General features: G+C 31.3%; 1 protein-coding gene across 1 annotated transcript; it reads left to right on the top strand.

Annotated features, from left to right (window-relative positions):
- The first annotated feature begins 11,236 nt into the window (after positions 1-11,236).
- LOC107628577 (ubiquitin family protein) lies at positions 11,237-15,694 on the top strand. Its single transcript, XM_016331209.3, has 7 exons — positions 11,237-11,649; positions 12,572-12,704; positions 13,054-13,130; positions 13,213-13,291; positions 13,856-13,965; positions 14,492-14,556; positions 15,287-15,694. Exons 1-7 carry the CDS (start codon positions 11,533-11,535, stop codon positions 15,378-15,380), a joined length of 675 nt encoding a protein of 224 aa, XP_016186695.1. The 5' UTR covers positions 11,237-11,532; the 3' UTR covers positions 15,381-15,694.
- Positions 15,695-16,182: the final 488 nt, after the last annotated feature.

The following is a 16,182-nucleotide window of genomic DNA, read 5'->3' as shown; positions in this document are numbered from 1 at the left end:
TATGTATTTATAGTTCACTCAACGTAAACCGTGGTAGCCAGGGGGGTTTATGTTTCAGAGTTGTTTCTTCATAAACCGTGGTCACCAGGCACAGTTTATGGCTAGCTATTTTCTCTCATAATCCGTGGTGAGCAGCCACGGTTTATGCTCAACCTTTTTCAACTGGAATCTGCTGAAGCCTTCCACAGTTTATGAAACAATGAGAAACCGTGGCTAGCTCCATGGTTTACATAGTAATCCAAAAAAACACACTCATATAAGGACTTTCCAAATGTTGTATATAGGTAAATGTTTTTCTCATTTTATTTATTTAAGTACATTACCCTTTCTTTTATGTTCTTTTTGGGCTAGATAAAAAATTGTTAAGGTTTGGATAGTCAAATTAAAGCCCATCTTACTAGAATTTAAAATTTATTGCATTTAAAAAAAATAACAACAGGATAATAAAAAAATATATTACTAAATGTATTCAAAAAAACATATATATTTAGAAAAACCTAATGATGTTATATATATATATAATGTCCCAATTTTCAGTAGGTATGAACCACTGTCAGTCATTAAACACTACATGTTAGTAACTCTATAAGACTATAGAGTCCGTACATTTTATTACATATGAGTTTGTCGCACTATCAAAATCACATAAGTTAGTCAGATTTTATATATTTTACGATTTTAAAGTTAGAAATCATGTCCAAACTAAAGGCTAAGAAATACCATATAGAGAGTAAATAAAAAAATTACCATTTAATTGAAACAAATAGTCAACAAGTAGTCATAAAAACAAAACAAGTATCATTCATATATCATTATAAAAAGTCAGTACATGCTAGACTCGATCAACATACTTATATATATACTCATAACCTACTAGATGTTTGGTCTATGCAACAAATTCCTAAGCTAGCATCTAGCCTAAACAAAAGAAAATCAAATCCTAATCCCTCAGAAAGAAGCTATTAAAGCGAGGGAAAACAGAAGCTAAGGAAGCAACAACCCTCTAAACAAAACACCAACGAGGCATCACCAGCAACATCCGTCTCGAAACTAATCTCGAGCATCACTCGGAGCACTTCACTGTTGGCAACATCAGTAGCTGGCTCTGCGCACTCATCGAGTCAACAGTCTGGCCTCATCAGGGTCTTCCTCAGAAGAAGCAAAGAGGTAACCGGCTCTCACTGGCTTCATTGGTCGTAAAATCTCACTCAGCAGAATCCTCATATACATGCTCTTCTGGTACCTCTATGAATATAAATCCATCAGTCGCAATCAACTCGCGGTCCTCCATCTGTGGAGAAAGGTTGGGAGAAAGGGGTGAGAAGCTAATGGATTCCAGTAAGGCACTAGCGCAAAAACGTAGTTCTTTTTGTTTGTCCTAGTGTTATTGTAAAATCCGGTTAATTAATGAGTAATTAACTAATAAATTAATTATGAGGCCAAGGAATTAGAAAATTAAATTTTATAATTTGAAGAGGTAAAAATATTTAAAACGTGAATTAAAACACTAACTTTAAAGATTTTAGCTGAAAACCGGGCCAATGGGCCGAACCGGTTGAACCAAGCCTATTTTGGGCCCAAGACCGATATATATAACTCAACATAGCCATTCATCCCCTTCATTCCATCATGGGTTAAGTACGATTTTGGTCTCTGAGGTATAGGTCAAAAATTGTTTTCATCCCGGACCTTTTTGTGCATACAAAATCATCCTTAAGGTTTAATTAAGTCAAATCATGTGGATCGCAACAACCTTAGAATCAATCAGAAATCAAACCCGATACTAGATACTACAGAATTAAATAGGAGAGAAACTCAGAGACTACATGTAGAAGGACAGCATAGCTATAACCTTCATTGTAATGGCTAGTCGAGTCAACACCTACTACAAAAAAGCCATCGGATACTGTCGGATTTAAGTAAATCCGCCGGTAATCTGTTTACCTTCAGGCGTAATAAATCCGACGGTATAAATCTCGCTGGTAATTGTCTACTGGTGAATTTTTTCTTCCGCCACTAATTACCGACAGATTTAGCAGCGAATATAAACTTGTATTTCTAGAGCTTGTTACCGTCGGATTTATCCCTCGATAAATCTTACAGTAAACTTAAATTTTAGTTTTTTTAAAAAAAAATTGTTTGAAAATTCAATATATAATTTTAAATTCTTAAATTTAATAATTTCTAAACTAACAAATTTAAAGTTTTATAAGTTACAATAATAATTTGTCTATAACTCACAAACAAGTTCAAACATCAAAGTTTATGACTAAAGTTTATTAAAGTTTCAGTTTCTTCCCAAGAAGAGGCAGAATTAGGAAGCTAAGTTAGCTAAGGGGGTAAGCTTCTAGGAGGCTTTTTTTAGGTTGAGCAGGTGAAAAGGGATTCCATGTTGTTTCAGTCTGGCTAACAACTAAAATTTGAAAATGTCCTAAATAATACATAAGAATTATGTATAATTGTCATCACTATATTAATAAATTTGACTCCACTGCTTTGCTTCTCTTATTCTATTAAGTAAAATATTGTTTTTGTCTTCAACGTTTGAGATAAGTCCCAAAATTATCCTTAACGTTTAAATCGTCCCATTTAAGTTCCTAACGTTTTAAAATCATCCTAATGTTATACTGTTATCAGTGATCTATTCACAAAAAAGTTGATAGTAGGACAACATTAAGATGATTTTGAAATGTTAGAAGACTTAAATAGGACGAAAATATTGGAGACGAAAATAACACACTGCTCTTAGAAGAATTACCAAATTAAGTAAAATGAAAGTGAATTTTGATAGAATGAATTGCATTACGAATTCAAGATTTTTATGTACTCCTCATGAAATACATGAAGAATGACTAGTTGGTAAACTTCTGAAAAAGAAAAAAAAGAGCATGGTTGTTGAGTTTGAAAAACTAATATCCAATTAAAATCATGACAAATATTATTAAAATATTATTAAGTGTTTATTAAACTATTACCAATTGTTTGTTTGATATATTTGGTTTAGTGTGCAGGAAAGCAAACTAAGTTTCATGTTTGGCCCAATTAAGTAAGTTCATCTTGATCTATAAACAAAATTTAGTCTTATACCAAATTGATTCAAAACCAGTGGCTGAAGAAAGAAAATAAAAAGGGACAAAGAAAAAAACCAAGCCTGATCAATAAAGTAACTAAACCTTCATACGATTACCTACTCCCATGGTTCAAGCAACTTAATTCCCAAGTTCCAATTCACTTTAATTTCCTTGAAACTTCCATTGAAAGTCATCACTTCTCTCTTTTCTCTCTTTCCTCTCTCTCTTACTTTGGTCACATTAATCAAAGAAGAAGAAAGAAAAAAATGGAGAACACAGAAGATAGGTAAGGAAGAAAGGCAAAAAGAAGATTGCCAAATCAAAGCAAAGAGAAGAGGCTACAACCAAGTAACTCATCTCACTCGGTCAAAGCACATCAAAAGTATATTCCCTCATTTACGCTACACCGAGAAACCAAGAAGAAAGTCACAAGGTCTCAAGCATAGAACAAGCAACAACGGAGAACGTGAAGTCAACTTGGTTCAAAAGTTCATCAATGCTCAAAATTAAAACTTGGAGCAAAAGTCAAGCTCAACGGTCAAGATTGAAGAAGTTTGAAGAAAAATGATGAGAGAGAATAGGTGAGTTACATGCAACAGATTCGGATTTCTCTATCCTCTTTGATGAAACTGCTGCTAGTCTCTGATGTTGGAGAAGAAGACAGTGTTAGAGTTGAACCGGATTCAACCTTGGAAGCTTCACTCTTCTATATTAAGGGTAAACGGCCAAGGGTTGAAGATAAGGAGAGTAAGTAAAAAGCACAGAGTTCACTCTCATAGCTACCCAAGATGTTAGAGTTCTTCTCCTTCATGTAGTTCATTTAGTATTTTTTCTCAGTTTAATCTGTTTGAGTCTCATTGTAAAAGGTAAAAATGGTGAGGCTTGTAAGAAAAAACCAATGAGAGGTAAAAGGCAGTGATTTAAACTAGGAGAAAAAGCCATAAGATGTCTCAGATTTGCTTTGTATATCTTTCTGTTTTGTGTCATGATCTTGTGGGAATTCTCTTGCAAGTTGGGTTAGCACTTTGCTGTTGAAAGCTAGATTGAGTTCTAGTCATATTCAGATTGAGTTAGAATCTGGATTTGTCCCAGATAGGATTGGATAGATCCTAGGAAAGCATTGGTGTTTGTAATCTTGAAAAAGAGATAGTGAAATTCCATCATAGTTGTGATGGAGACTGGATGTAGGCTACATTGCACTAAGTAGCTGAACTAGGATACATCTGGTGTTATTCCTTCTTCTCTACTTCGTTTCTGTTTCTGTTATTTAGGAGACAAAATGAAAATATCTCTCAACTCATCACGAGACAAAAGTAAAAATATCTCCTCTGAAAAACAAAAGTAACATTCGACAGATAAAGAAGCTAAGATTCAACTCCCCTTCTCTTATCCACTGATAACCATCAATGATACTTAACAATAGAGTATAAATTATACATTTTTGTCATTAATATACCGATCTTCTTTAATTTTTTATTTAAATAACTTTACTTTTAACTTTGATATAAATTTTAATTTTATCCTTTAATAATATTAGTTTTTTATACATAATTATGCAATTATTTTTTAATCACATCAAAGTAAATTTACTCTTAATCACATTATTTTTATTATAAGTAAATTTCTTTTTATTTTACTCTCAAACACGTTTAATCATCATGGAATAATTATAGAATGACTAGTAGATAAACTTTCGAGGGAAAAAAAGGCATCGTACATATACAATAAAGTATAAATTATACATTTTTCTCTCTAATACACCAAACTTCTTTGATGCTTCATTTAATTAAATTTTATTTTTAATTTTAAAATAAATTTTAATTTTATCCTTCAATAATATTGATTTTTTACGGTAAATAATTATTCATTTATTTCTCTAATCACATCTAAGTAAATTATTTGTAATCACATTATTTTTATTCTTAATAAATTTATTTTTTTAAAATTTTACTCTTAATCTGTTACTTTCATTATAAATAAATTTATTTTTGATTGAGAATAAAATCAAAAAATAAATTGAATAATTTTTTATCGTAAAAAATTGATATTATTAAAAAACAAAATTAAAATTTAAAAGTTAAAACAAAGTTTAATTAAAGTAAATATTTTTGATATATTAGAGACAAAAAAGTATAATTTATACTTTATTATATATATACCATGCTCTTTTTTTTTTCTTTTCCGAAAATTTATCTACTAATCATCCTACAAGTATGAGTAAAAATCTTAAATTTGTAATGCAATTCACCATGTTAAAATTCACTTTCATTTTACTTGATTTGGTAATTCTTCAAAGAGTAATGTATCATTTTTGTTCCCAATATTTTCATCCTATATAAGTCCCTAATGTTTCAAAATGGTTTCAATATTGTTCTACTGTCAACTCTATTAATAGGTCACTAATTGCAGGACAACATTAAGACAATTTTAAAATGTTAGAGACTTAAATAAGAAGATTTAAACATTAGGGACAACGTTGAAACTTACCCCAAATATTAGGGACAAAAACGATACTTTAATCTATTCTATTTCATCTTATTTCATCTTATATATATTTTGCCCCCGAGTCCTGCTACACATACAAGCATCATGCACTTCCTCTTCTTCACGTATTTCCTCCTCATCGCCGTTCTTTTATTGCTGCGGTTGTTGATGTGTTTTCTTTTATTTCTTCTCCTCCTATTCTTCTTGGTGGTTATTGCAGTATTTTTTTTTGTTCAATTTTTTCTTCTTTTTTTCTTGTTTTTATTCTTATTCAAAGAGTAAAACAAAAATAATTATGAGAAGGTGAAACAAGAAGTTGAAAATAAAGATAAGATGAAAAAGAAGAAGAAGATGATAATGATAAAGGAGAAGAAGAGGAAGAAGAGTTTTAAATTTTGCAGAATTTATCAGAAACAAAAATGCCAAAAATTTTTCACGGTGACATAGAAACTTTTTAATTTTGACACCGAAATTTCTTAACCATGACACTATTTCTTGTTAAGAGAGTCAAATAAGAAGAATATGAAAATGTGCGAGAAGATGAAGAATGATGATGATGAAGAGAAGGAGGATGGAGAGTTTTGAATTATACAAAATTTATTAGAAAAAGCAGCAAAATTTTTTTAACCGCGATACAAAAAGTTTCTTAATTTTGACACTGAAACTTTTTAATCGTGATACAAAAAAATTTTTAACGAAATTTTTTTATCATTGAACAAATTGAGTGGCATTGAACTCGAAAGATCTAGTCATTCATGTGTCATTTATAACAAATTGATATAGTTTTCAACTCCAAAATATATTTAAATGTATTTTATTGGTTGAATGAGTTAAGATTTTAGATCTATTGTTCTTTAAAGATTTCTTGTATTATTTATAAAAAAAATTTTGGTATTACTTGCAATAGATTTCTTGTGTTATTATATAACCAAAATATTTTATATTGCTTTTGTTATTGTTAAACTAATGGTATGATATTGATCTAAGAAAAAAAAGAACAAGACAATGATAATAATTATGGTGATAATGAAGGAAGAGGATGAGAAAAAAAAAAGAAGAAAAGAAATCAGATGAGAACAAAAGAGGAAGAAGGAGGAGGAGGAGGAGAATGAGAAAGAGAAGAAAAAAAAGAGGAAAAAAGAGAACAATTTCACTACAACAAATGCGGATGATAACGACCGTTGATTGGCGGCTGTTTATCAAACTGCCACAAAATTGGTTAGATAGGGGCGGTTATGGCAGCAGCTTGCGCTTCAGCTACAAAAGAAACCATGATAACGGCGATTATCTTCTCAACTGCCGGAAATCAAATAAAAAAGAGAGCCAAAAGCCCTCAGTGCCTCGTCACTCACTTGACCAAGTTCAGAGCTCTCTGGATGACTCCCCCTTCTCCAACCCTAGCTTCTCCTCAACCACCAACGTAGCGCCACCATCGATCATCACCCCAGCGTCTCCGTCAGAACCACATAACCACCACCGTCAAGTTCTTCTTCTTCTTCCCTTCTTTCTTCTTCTTTTTCCACCTTCTCTGAGCAACCCCCGCGAAAATCCTTTCTCTCTTTCTCTTCCCCTGTCTCCTGCCTTCTTTGTCTCGTCGTCGGCTACCATCCTGTGCCGTCGCGACCATCTTCTTCTCCTCCTTACAACCTCGCATTGTGGCTCTGTAGCTCACCCCTGCCTCCCTCATTTCCAGCCGTAGAATCAGAACAGGGCCACTCCAGTTCCAGCGTGTTCAGACGTAGCAGCGGCTGGTCACTGCCACTGCATCCCTGTCTCCTATGCTCTTGCTCTATTCTTCGACTCAGGTTCTCATATTTCTTCTATGTTTTAGTTAATTTAGGATTAGTTATATGTTGATTCTAGTGTTAATTTGATTTGGTTAAGATTATTTGCCGTTGTTAGTTGAGTTTAGGTTAGAATTAGAATTTTCTTATTAGAATTAGTGTTAATTTATACATAGTTAAACATGCTGTTAAAAACTTCTTTAGTTTAAATTTCAATTTGTTTGGATCGATTGACTGATACTTTACTAAGTCACTGTGAAATGCTGCTGATTTTTCATGTCATTGGTGCTTAATTTTGAATTGGTGTTGCAAAGAATACTTTTTAGTGCTATTTTGTGTTGTTTATAAGCTCCCACAATTTACAATCAGAAGCAGCTGCACAAATAATAAAAAGGGAAAAAAGGAAAAGACATAGCTAAAAAATGTGAACAGAAAAATCAGACATCAGAAAACACCACCACCCTCCTTAAATCAAAGAACATTTGGAGCATAATCTTTAAAATATTAAAAAAATCTGGAAAATATTTCACACCTATTCTCCTGGCCATTGTTGACTTTGTATGATGTTTAAGTTATCTGTTGATAAAGCAGAAGATTTCATGGAAAACTATATTTGCATGATAATTTTACAAGTCCAACCCTGCTTATATTTTCATGATAATTTTGCAAGTCCAGCTCCTTTCTAACTAAACCTGTTTCTTTTTTTTTTCTTTTTTTTCCCATTGGCAGGTACAAGGCCTACCGGCTGTAACTGCAACTGTAGGACCTTGACAAAAGGTAACTACTTTTATTTGGCTTATACTTTATTGAGATCCATAGTAAGGGGCTTGTTTGCAAATTTTCTTATGGCATAAATGTTTGTGTGGGTGCGTGAGCAAAGAGAAAACATAGAATTTACATCCTTGTGGTTTTATCATTTATTATGGATATTTTGTTAATATTCACTTCTGGTTTGTTCTTTTTGGTTTGATTTATTCTGAATTTTCTTCCTATGAACTTTGAAATTGATTTAGCTCGTTTTTTGTATCCATTAATTGTTTTGCTTCATCGATGAAGGGAAAAAAGAGCTAAATAGGAAATCTGTCTTGTATATCTTCATCAGTAAGTTATATACCATGATGTTGTTGTGTTGTGTTGTGTGCTGCTAAATTTTCATTTCAAAATTTATGAGATTGTGTTGAATGTAGAACATTGGACAAAACTATTTCAAACTTGGATACGGAGTTAGCTTCTGCAAAGGCAGCTCAGGAGTCAATTCGCAATGGCGCTCTTTTATCAGATGATATAGAAGCAACTTAATCAACTCCTAAGAAAATGTATGTCATGATCATTGGAATCAACACTGCTTTTATTAGTAGAAAAAGAAGAGACTCTGTCCACCAATCCTGGATGCCTCAAGGTTCATAATTTGATCCATCAATCCTAGTATTCTGCCATCATTTTCGTAAAATTCATTGTGGTTTCTAATTATTTATTCTTGTCGTAATAAGAAAATAGGTGAGAGAAGAAAGAAGCTAGAGGAAGAGAAAGGCATTATCATCAGATTTGTAATTGGTCATGTATAAACTATCTCATTTCTCTTTTGTAATTTCTATGATTTTGTAATTAGTCATAGGAAGAGAAATGCTTAAATTATATCATGATTGCAATTTCTAAATGAAAAACTAGAGATTGTGTAAAGAACTCTTTGTGAATTGATTTTGTAGGATCATGTTGAAAGATACCTTGAACTATCAGCAAACTAAATGTATCTTTAAAATTAAACAAAAAAAAAAATCAGCTTTTTTAAAAGGAAAATCTAATTTTTTTTTAATTTGTATTGAAATTAGCGGCGGTTTTATAACCGCCGCAAACAGTTCTAATAGGAAAAAACGTAAGAACATTGTGGCGGCTCGAAACCGCCGGTAAAAACTGAACTAAATTCTAATACCTGTATATCGCGGCGGTTTAAAACCGCCGCTAAATTAGTTGTCACAAAATACTGATTCAGCGGCAGTTATACCAGCGGTTGTTGAAAACCGCCGCGAAATCATCTCCCGGCGCCAATATCCGTGGCGGTCTAATAAACTGCCGAAATTTGATTTTGCGGCGGTTTAAAACCGCCGCTAATAGAAAAAAAAACTGCCGCCATGTAGCGCCTCTCTTGTAGTGGTGGAGGTGTTGGAAGAAGAGATGGTGATGATGATAATGAAAGTAAAGGAGGAGAAGGAAGAAGAAGAATAAGAATGGAAAAGAGAATATGAACCAAAACGAAAATCGTATGTTAATTTGTCTTAGTTGAATTTGATAAAACAAAATTAATTGTCTAATATTTATGTTTGTTCTTACAATTTAGTGTATATTTGGTTTAATGTTTCATTTAACAAATATTCGTTTTATTTTTTTGAACGGTATTCATTTTTGTTTGGCTTTTTTTTTTCATCAACGTTTAAACGTACATTTTTCAAAAGCAACATTAGCTTCAACATTCAATTAAAAATACGGTTAAAAATTTATAATAGACTAATTTATTTTCTACCAACCATACTTTTTTTTATATCTTTTTCTCTCTCTAAAAAGAACATTTTTATGAAATATCATATACAAAAAAGATTGACTTTGAAATTACAAAACTTGTTCATTCAATAATAACAATTTGTAAATAAATACTTTTTTTTTCATAATTTTTTTTATTACCTATCAATTTGAATAGATTTTTTATTGGTATAAATTCAATCTTTTTTTATAATAATAAAAATAGATATTTTATCAGAAATAATTTTTATACTTATAAGCTACAATTGTTTTTAAAAATAAATAAATAAATTAGATTGTGTTGCTGATGTTCTTGGATTTTTTATGGTTTTTTAGATTATAATTTTTTTTTAATTTACACAAAATTAGAACAATAACTAACAATGAATCTCAAAAACAAAATGCTGCATAGGATATGAAAACTACTAGGCATTTTAATTTACACATTATTTTATATACATATTTGAACTATTACAATACACACAAAAAAATTATTCTCCTAATTATCTTATTATATATGCTAATTTGCACAACACATAATGTCATATTTATTTTATATTTTCTCATAGTTACATATATTTAAATTTTTTGTTTTTCAAATCATATAATAATATTTATTATTTAAATATATTTTGGTTAACATATTATATTTATATAATAATATTTACATTTTTAAAATTTATAATTAATAATATTTATCTTTTGCATAAATAATATAAAAAATGATATAAATTATGTCGTTTTTAATAATTGGTTTAATTATTTTGTCTGTTCTTATAGAGTAGGGATTTAGTTATAAAATTTATAGAGACCTAATTAAAATATATATATATATATATATATATATATATATATATTAAGGTTTAATTATTTTGTTAGTCTTTATAATTTTACTAAATTTTTAATTAAATTTATATATAATATATATAAATTTAATTAAAAATTTAGTAAAATTATAAAGACTAACAAAATAATTAAACCTTAATAATTTTATATTTTAATATAATCCAAACATGATTTATTTTTTCGAAAGCATATTTGACAAAAAAAATATCCAAACACAAATTATATTGATACCAATCTAATTTTTATCGAAATTAATTTTATAAAAATACATGTATTTTTTTTTTTTACCAAAGATAGGAGACTCGAACTCGCAACCTTTTAATTGAGTATGGAAAGACTATGCCATTTGAGCTATTATTCATTGCCTATAAAAATACATGTATATTAACATCCATTTACAAATATTAATCCAAACACACTTAAATTTTGTGGACCTCAAGAGCGTAGAAAATCGGTGGCTTTCTGTTTTATCTCGAGTCCCATATCAAGCGCAAAAACAATAATTTGAGAATGGGCTTAATCAAGTTATAAGTCTGCGAAGTTGGGCTATTGAGACGAGCTTGCTTTGCGTGATGTGATAATCTGACGTAACATCTAAGACTGGAAATACCCCTGACCCAAAAAAAAAGAGACTGCAAATACCAAAAAAAAAAAATCTAAGAGTGCACGTCTGCGTCCTCCATCGAAGTTCGTTCACGTGCTGCTTTGGGTTGCCGGAGACACCGAGAGAGAGAGAGAGAGAGAGAGAGAGAGAGAGAGAGAGAGAGAGAGAGAGAGAGAGAGATGATCGACCACTAGAAGAAGAAGATATTAACTATTACAGGGAGAAGAAAATGGATCGGCATAACATTGTAGAAGATTCAAACCCTAACGTTAATAAGGTTGAAGTTGTCCTCAAGACTATTGGTCCCGCTCGCCCCTCTCGCCTTCTCGTTCCATCTTCCATCAAGGTACAACAGTCTTCTCACTCCAATTTCAAATTCTAGGGTTTTTTTTCTTGTAACGTTTGTTGTCAATTACGCATGATTGTAGGGAGAATTGTACTTTTTGTTTTCATGATTGTGCGTGAACTGTGAAATTCCGAGGATTATGACTATAGACATGCACAATACACAAGTGGTTTAAGTTAATTTGGAAAAAATAAAAAAAAATGATGTTCGTTTGAAGTAGGACTTAGGAAGTGGCTGCTCTATGATATGATATGATATGATATTATATGATACGAGATGGCTCCTTCGGTGTTTAATCTTAATTTTCAAAATTTTCCCTATCTTTTTTGCTGGGGCATTGTGAACTAAACATAGAAGAGTAATCACATGTCTAGTGGGCTACAACAGGAATAGTGTAGATGGCCAAAAAAAAAACCCTGACGGATGAACACTAACAGGCATTAATACTTAATAGTTAGGGACATGGTTAGTTGAAGTGGCAGCATATATTCTAGAATTCAGAATGTGTGTGTGAAAATATGAATTCTCCACCAGAAATTATAGCTGAAGAAAATGATATCAAAGTGCGTTTGTGGCACTGGTACCATGATCAAAAGTTGTGCCAATTGCTTTGCAAGCTTGCTTGAGTTCCTGACTACAGAGAAAAGCCTTTGGCCGAGTTCATTCAATAGCCAGCAAATTCTGGAGCTTTCGGGATTAAAATATCCTACAGTTTTACTGTAAATCCCTAAATTGTTTTGCTAAACTGTTTTGTTGGGGAAGAAAATTCAGATGAAGTTTATTTGGACATGGCTTTCTTTCGGGAAGAATAATGAGAGTTTCATACTTTTATTTGTTTTTCATTTTTAAGCAATTAGCATGAACGTCATTCCTTTAAGTGTTGATGTGATTACTATTTATGTTTCTTCTATATCAAGTATAGGTGCGTGATTTGAGACAATTAATCGCCAGCAATGATAATTTACCAATTGAGAACTTGCGCCTTATTCTACGTGGAAATGCATTATGTGATGTGAAAAATGAAAATGATGTACAAGTACAACTCAATGATGGAGGTATGATTATAGAGTTAGTTTTGTTTTCAATGGATGGATTGCACTATCTTTTTTTTTCTCCTTCTTCTGAGAATATCCTATCACATTCCCCCATCAATATTACAGCACTGCCACTCTTGTAACCAGTATTTCGTCTGTGATTAATTTAGTGAAGAAATCACTTATGTTCCATGTAAAGCATCAGTTTACCCTTGGTTTAAATTGTGCTCTCCGTAACTTAATTCCATGGTTAATAAAATTCAAAATACGTTCTGATCTTGGGGTCATAGTGTTTTTCTCTTATTTTGTTATGCATTGATGGTTAATTTTCTTACAGAGGTGTGATTTGTTGGCAATTCATTTATGTTAGATTGCCTAATTGTTGCTGTCAAACCAAAGCCACCAGTGAAGGATGGATTTGACAATGAAGATGATGATGATGATCTGGTAAAATCAATTTAGTAATATGTAATAAAGAATATCGACATGGTACTTAATTTTAATTTTTACTTGATTTCAACTTATGCAGAAATTTCGTCTTCCACGTTCATCAAGTCGGTGGAAGAAGAGGCTATACTCATTTCTACATGATAACTTGAAGCTTCCAGGTAATAAGCTACAAAAATCATATTCATTTAAAAGTGTAGTCATTCATTTTATTTTTTCTTTGATAATTTATCATGAGTATCCAATAACGGAAGGGACTAGGGAATATTTTTGTGTAGTGCAAAGATCCTCAGGTCACAGTTTCAAACCAAACTCTATAAATCAATAACATCATCATTGAATCCATCACATTCAGATCATCATTCTGCTATTCTATAAATCTCTTCCTATAAGCTTATTTTCTGGTTATTTGGGTCCACTATTGATAAAATCATTTGAATAATCTGTGAGTTATATCAATCTGGCTCATAAAGCACCTGCAATCTTCTTTTTTTTTTTTTTTTGGGTTCTCTTTTAAGAATACTGGTATGCATAATCTGTTTGCATAGGTACAGAGTTTATGTAAATTCAAAACAAATACTCTGTTGGTAAATATATGCATTAGTGAAGGAATTATATTATCTCTTGTAGAGAATAATATTAGTTTATTGTAACAATGGTAATGAGCTACATGATACCCTTTGAGATTGAATTATCTTGTAAATATTCTCACACTGCTTTAACAGATATTCTCCTGATGGTAATCTTCAACCTGACTCTGAAGGCATGGATGATCATAATTATGTGGTTTATCCTTGCACCTGTTGCCCATAGATGGGATCTTGGACCTTTGTATGTAAGTACACTCTGTATTCCGAACTATATGATTGAGTGATTGAGACTTAGTAAACGTTTTTTTGGTGGTTAACCTGGGTTAATGCCCAGGAACTTTGTATACTGAACTATATGATTGAATGCACAATATTACTGTAAGTTTATTTTGAATTTGGACTTTTCTTTGTCTACTAAAGTCAAGTCAGCTGACACTCAGGGCAGCCCATTTGAAATTTTCTTGAATCTGATTGATTTTCTCTTGAAAGAATTTATGAGAGAAATAATTATTATTATTATTCAGCTCTAATAATGAGTACTCGTGTAAAGTTCTCTGGAAAAAGTTCGGTCCTCTTAAATCATATGGTTAGACATTCAATTTCGTATGTTGAGAATGGTAACCTAGACCATGGTGATGAGCCATGAACAAGATCTAAGGACTAAGGATGTACAAATTAAAATAATATGTCTTAATGGATGACCTTTTAATGCTTTCCAGTGATTGTATGTGATGCAATTTCTATTATTTGTTTGTCCCAATTTTCTTGCAGATACTTGCAACTGGCTTTTGTCTCATTCTCTTCAATCTTGGAAAGCGGCAAGCTGGTGACATCAGGTATAACCAGCAGACATTAATTGTTGTGTACTACGATCTTATGATTCAACTGCAGCACAAGGTGAAAGTTAAATCTGTAAATTCAAATAAAACTGATGCATGTCAGAGACTTCATTATTATCTAGAAGCAGCAAAACGAAATGAGATCAGAAGAAAGGTTTGGAGGGAAGGGTTAATATATTATAAATCTGGATAAAAAAAATTGAACTATCTAAGTAATTTTATGATATATAACTGGAATTGTGAATCATTTTTTAATTTCTTTTTTCTTCTACATATTAATGTTTAAAGATGAATTAATGTTTATAATTTGATGATGCTTAGTTATTGTTGGTCTTTTTTTTTTTAAAAAAAATCATGTGGAGATCATAGTTTTATCTGAAATTAGTTGTATTAACCTTTCAAATTGCCACCACGAGAAGTATGTTATACGTTTAGTATTCCTGTTTATTTATTTCTAAACATGATAATAGCACTGCATTTTCCTCAAAGAGACAACCAAAAAGGAGTATTTTTCCAAAAAGGAGTATTTTGACTAATAAGCTATAGGTGTGGTGTTGTTCTCTCTCTTTATATGCTTACAAATTTAATAATTTCATGTTTATTTATAGGAAACATTTTGAACCTAACTACACACTCTTAATTTAACCGATTATCAATATATTGGATGTTAAATTTACTTGGAAATTGTGTGGTCTTCTAAATATTTTCATTTCTACAACAAATGCAGTGCATATTCTATCTTCAATGAAGACTTTAGAGAGCTTCCAGGGACGCTTAATGCAGATCGGCTTGATAGAGATATAAGAGCTGGACAGTTTTGAGGCCCCTCTTTGAAACTTCTTCCAAATCCAAAACACTGATGATGTCATGTGACATATAAATGTATATCTATCTACACAATCCCAAGGAGGTTTTGACTTTTGACTATAGCCAAAGAGTTAGCAAATACGGTACCTGTTTTTAGCTGTTTTGTAGGTGAAGTACCATGAAGGTGACAAAGTTTTCTGTGTAGTTTTGACCCTTTTTTGGGTTCTTCCTAGTATATAGCTACGCTAGTAACATAATGTATTGATATGTGCTTAAAAATTAATATTTAACTATTGCAAAATGATTTTTAAAAGAGAAATTTTTTAGAGCCAGCGTTGAACAACTAACATCGCAGCCAATATTCAATATAAGGAAAAAATATAACTCTTAAAAACAAGAATATTCGAAATCTAAACTCAATAAAAGTTTATCTTAGTAGATTTCATATTGGGTTTTATACAAGATTTGTTTGACAACTTGTTATAATATTAGTTAAAATTTACGATTATAGATTTATAGTGTTGATTTTTTAACATTAATCTTTTTAAATATTCATATTTTTGTACTGTGCTCCTTCTAACTCCCTCACCCTCAAATTTTGATGTGCTCTCCAATCTAATATTTAAGCATTTTCTTTTCCACCCTTGAATCTTTCAAGATATCCAATAAACATCACTTTTGGATGCTCACTTTTGGTATCAACATAAAATTGGTCAATATGATGGATAATTTGGTCTTGAAGTTTCTTGAATTCGAGGTTTGAAAATGAACAAAACTTGGTGAGAAGACTTAATACCCTTTTAAATATCAAGAGGT

The sequence above is a fragment of the Arachis ipaensis genome, chromosome B1 (assembly GCF_059453495.1).
Source record: "Arachis ipaensis isolate K30076 ecotype BB chromosome B1, ASM5945349v1, whole genome shotgun sequence".
In the NCBI taxonomy this organism is placed as follows: Eukaryota; Viridiplantae; Streptophyta; class Magnoliopsida; order Fabales; family Fabaceae; genus Arachis; species Arachis ipaensis.
Note: the sequence above shows the minus strand (reverse complement) of the source record. Positions and strands in the feature narration are given on the sequence as shown.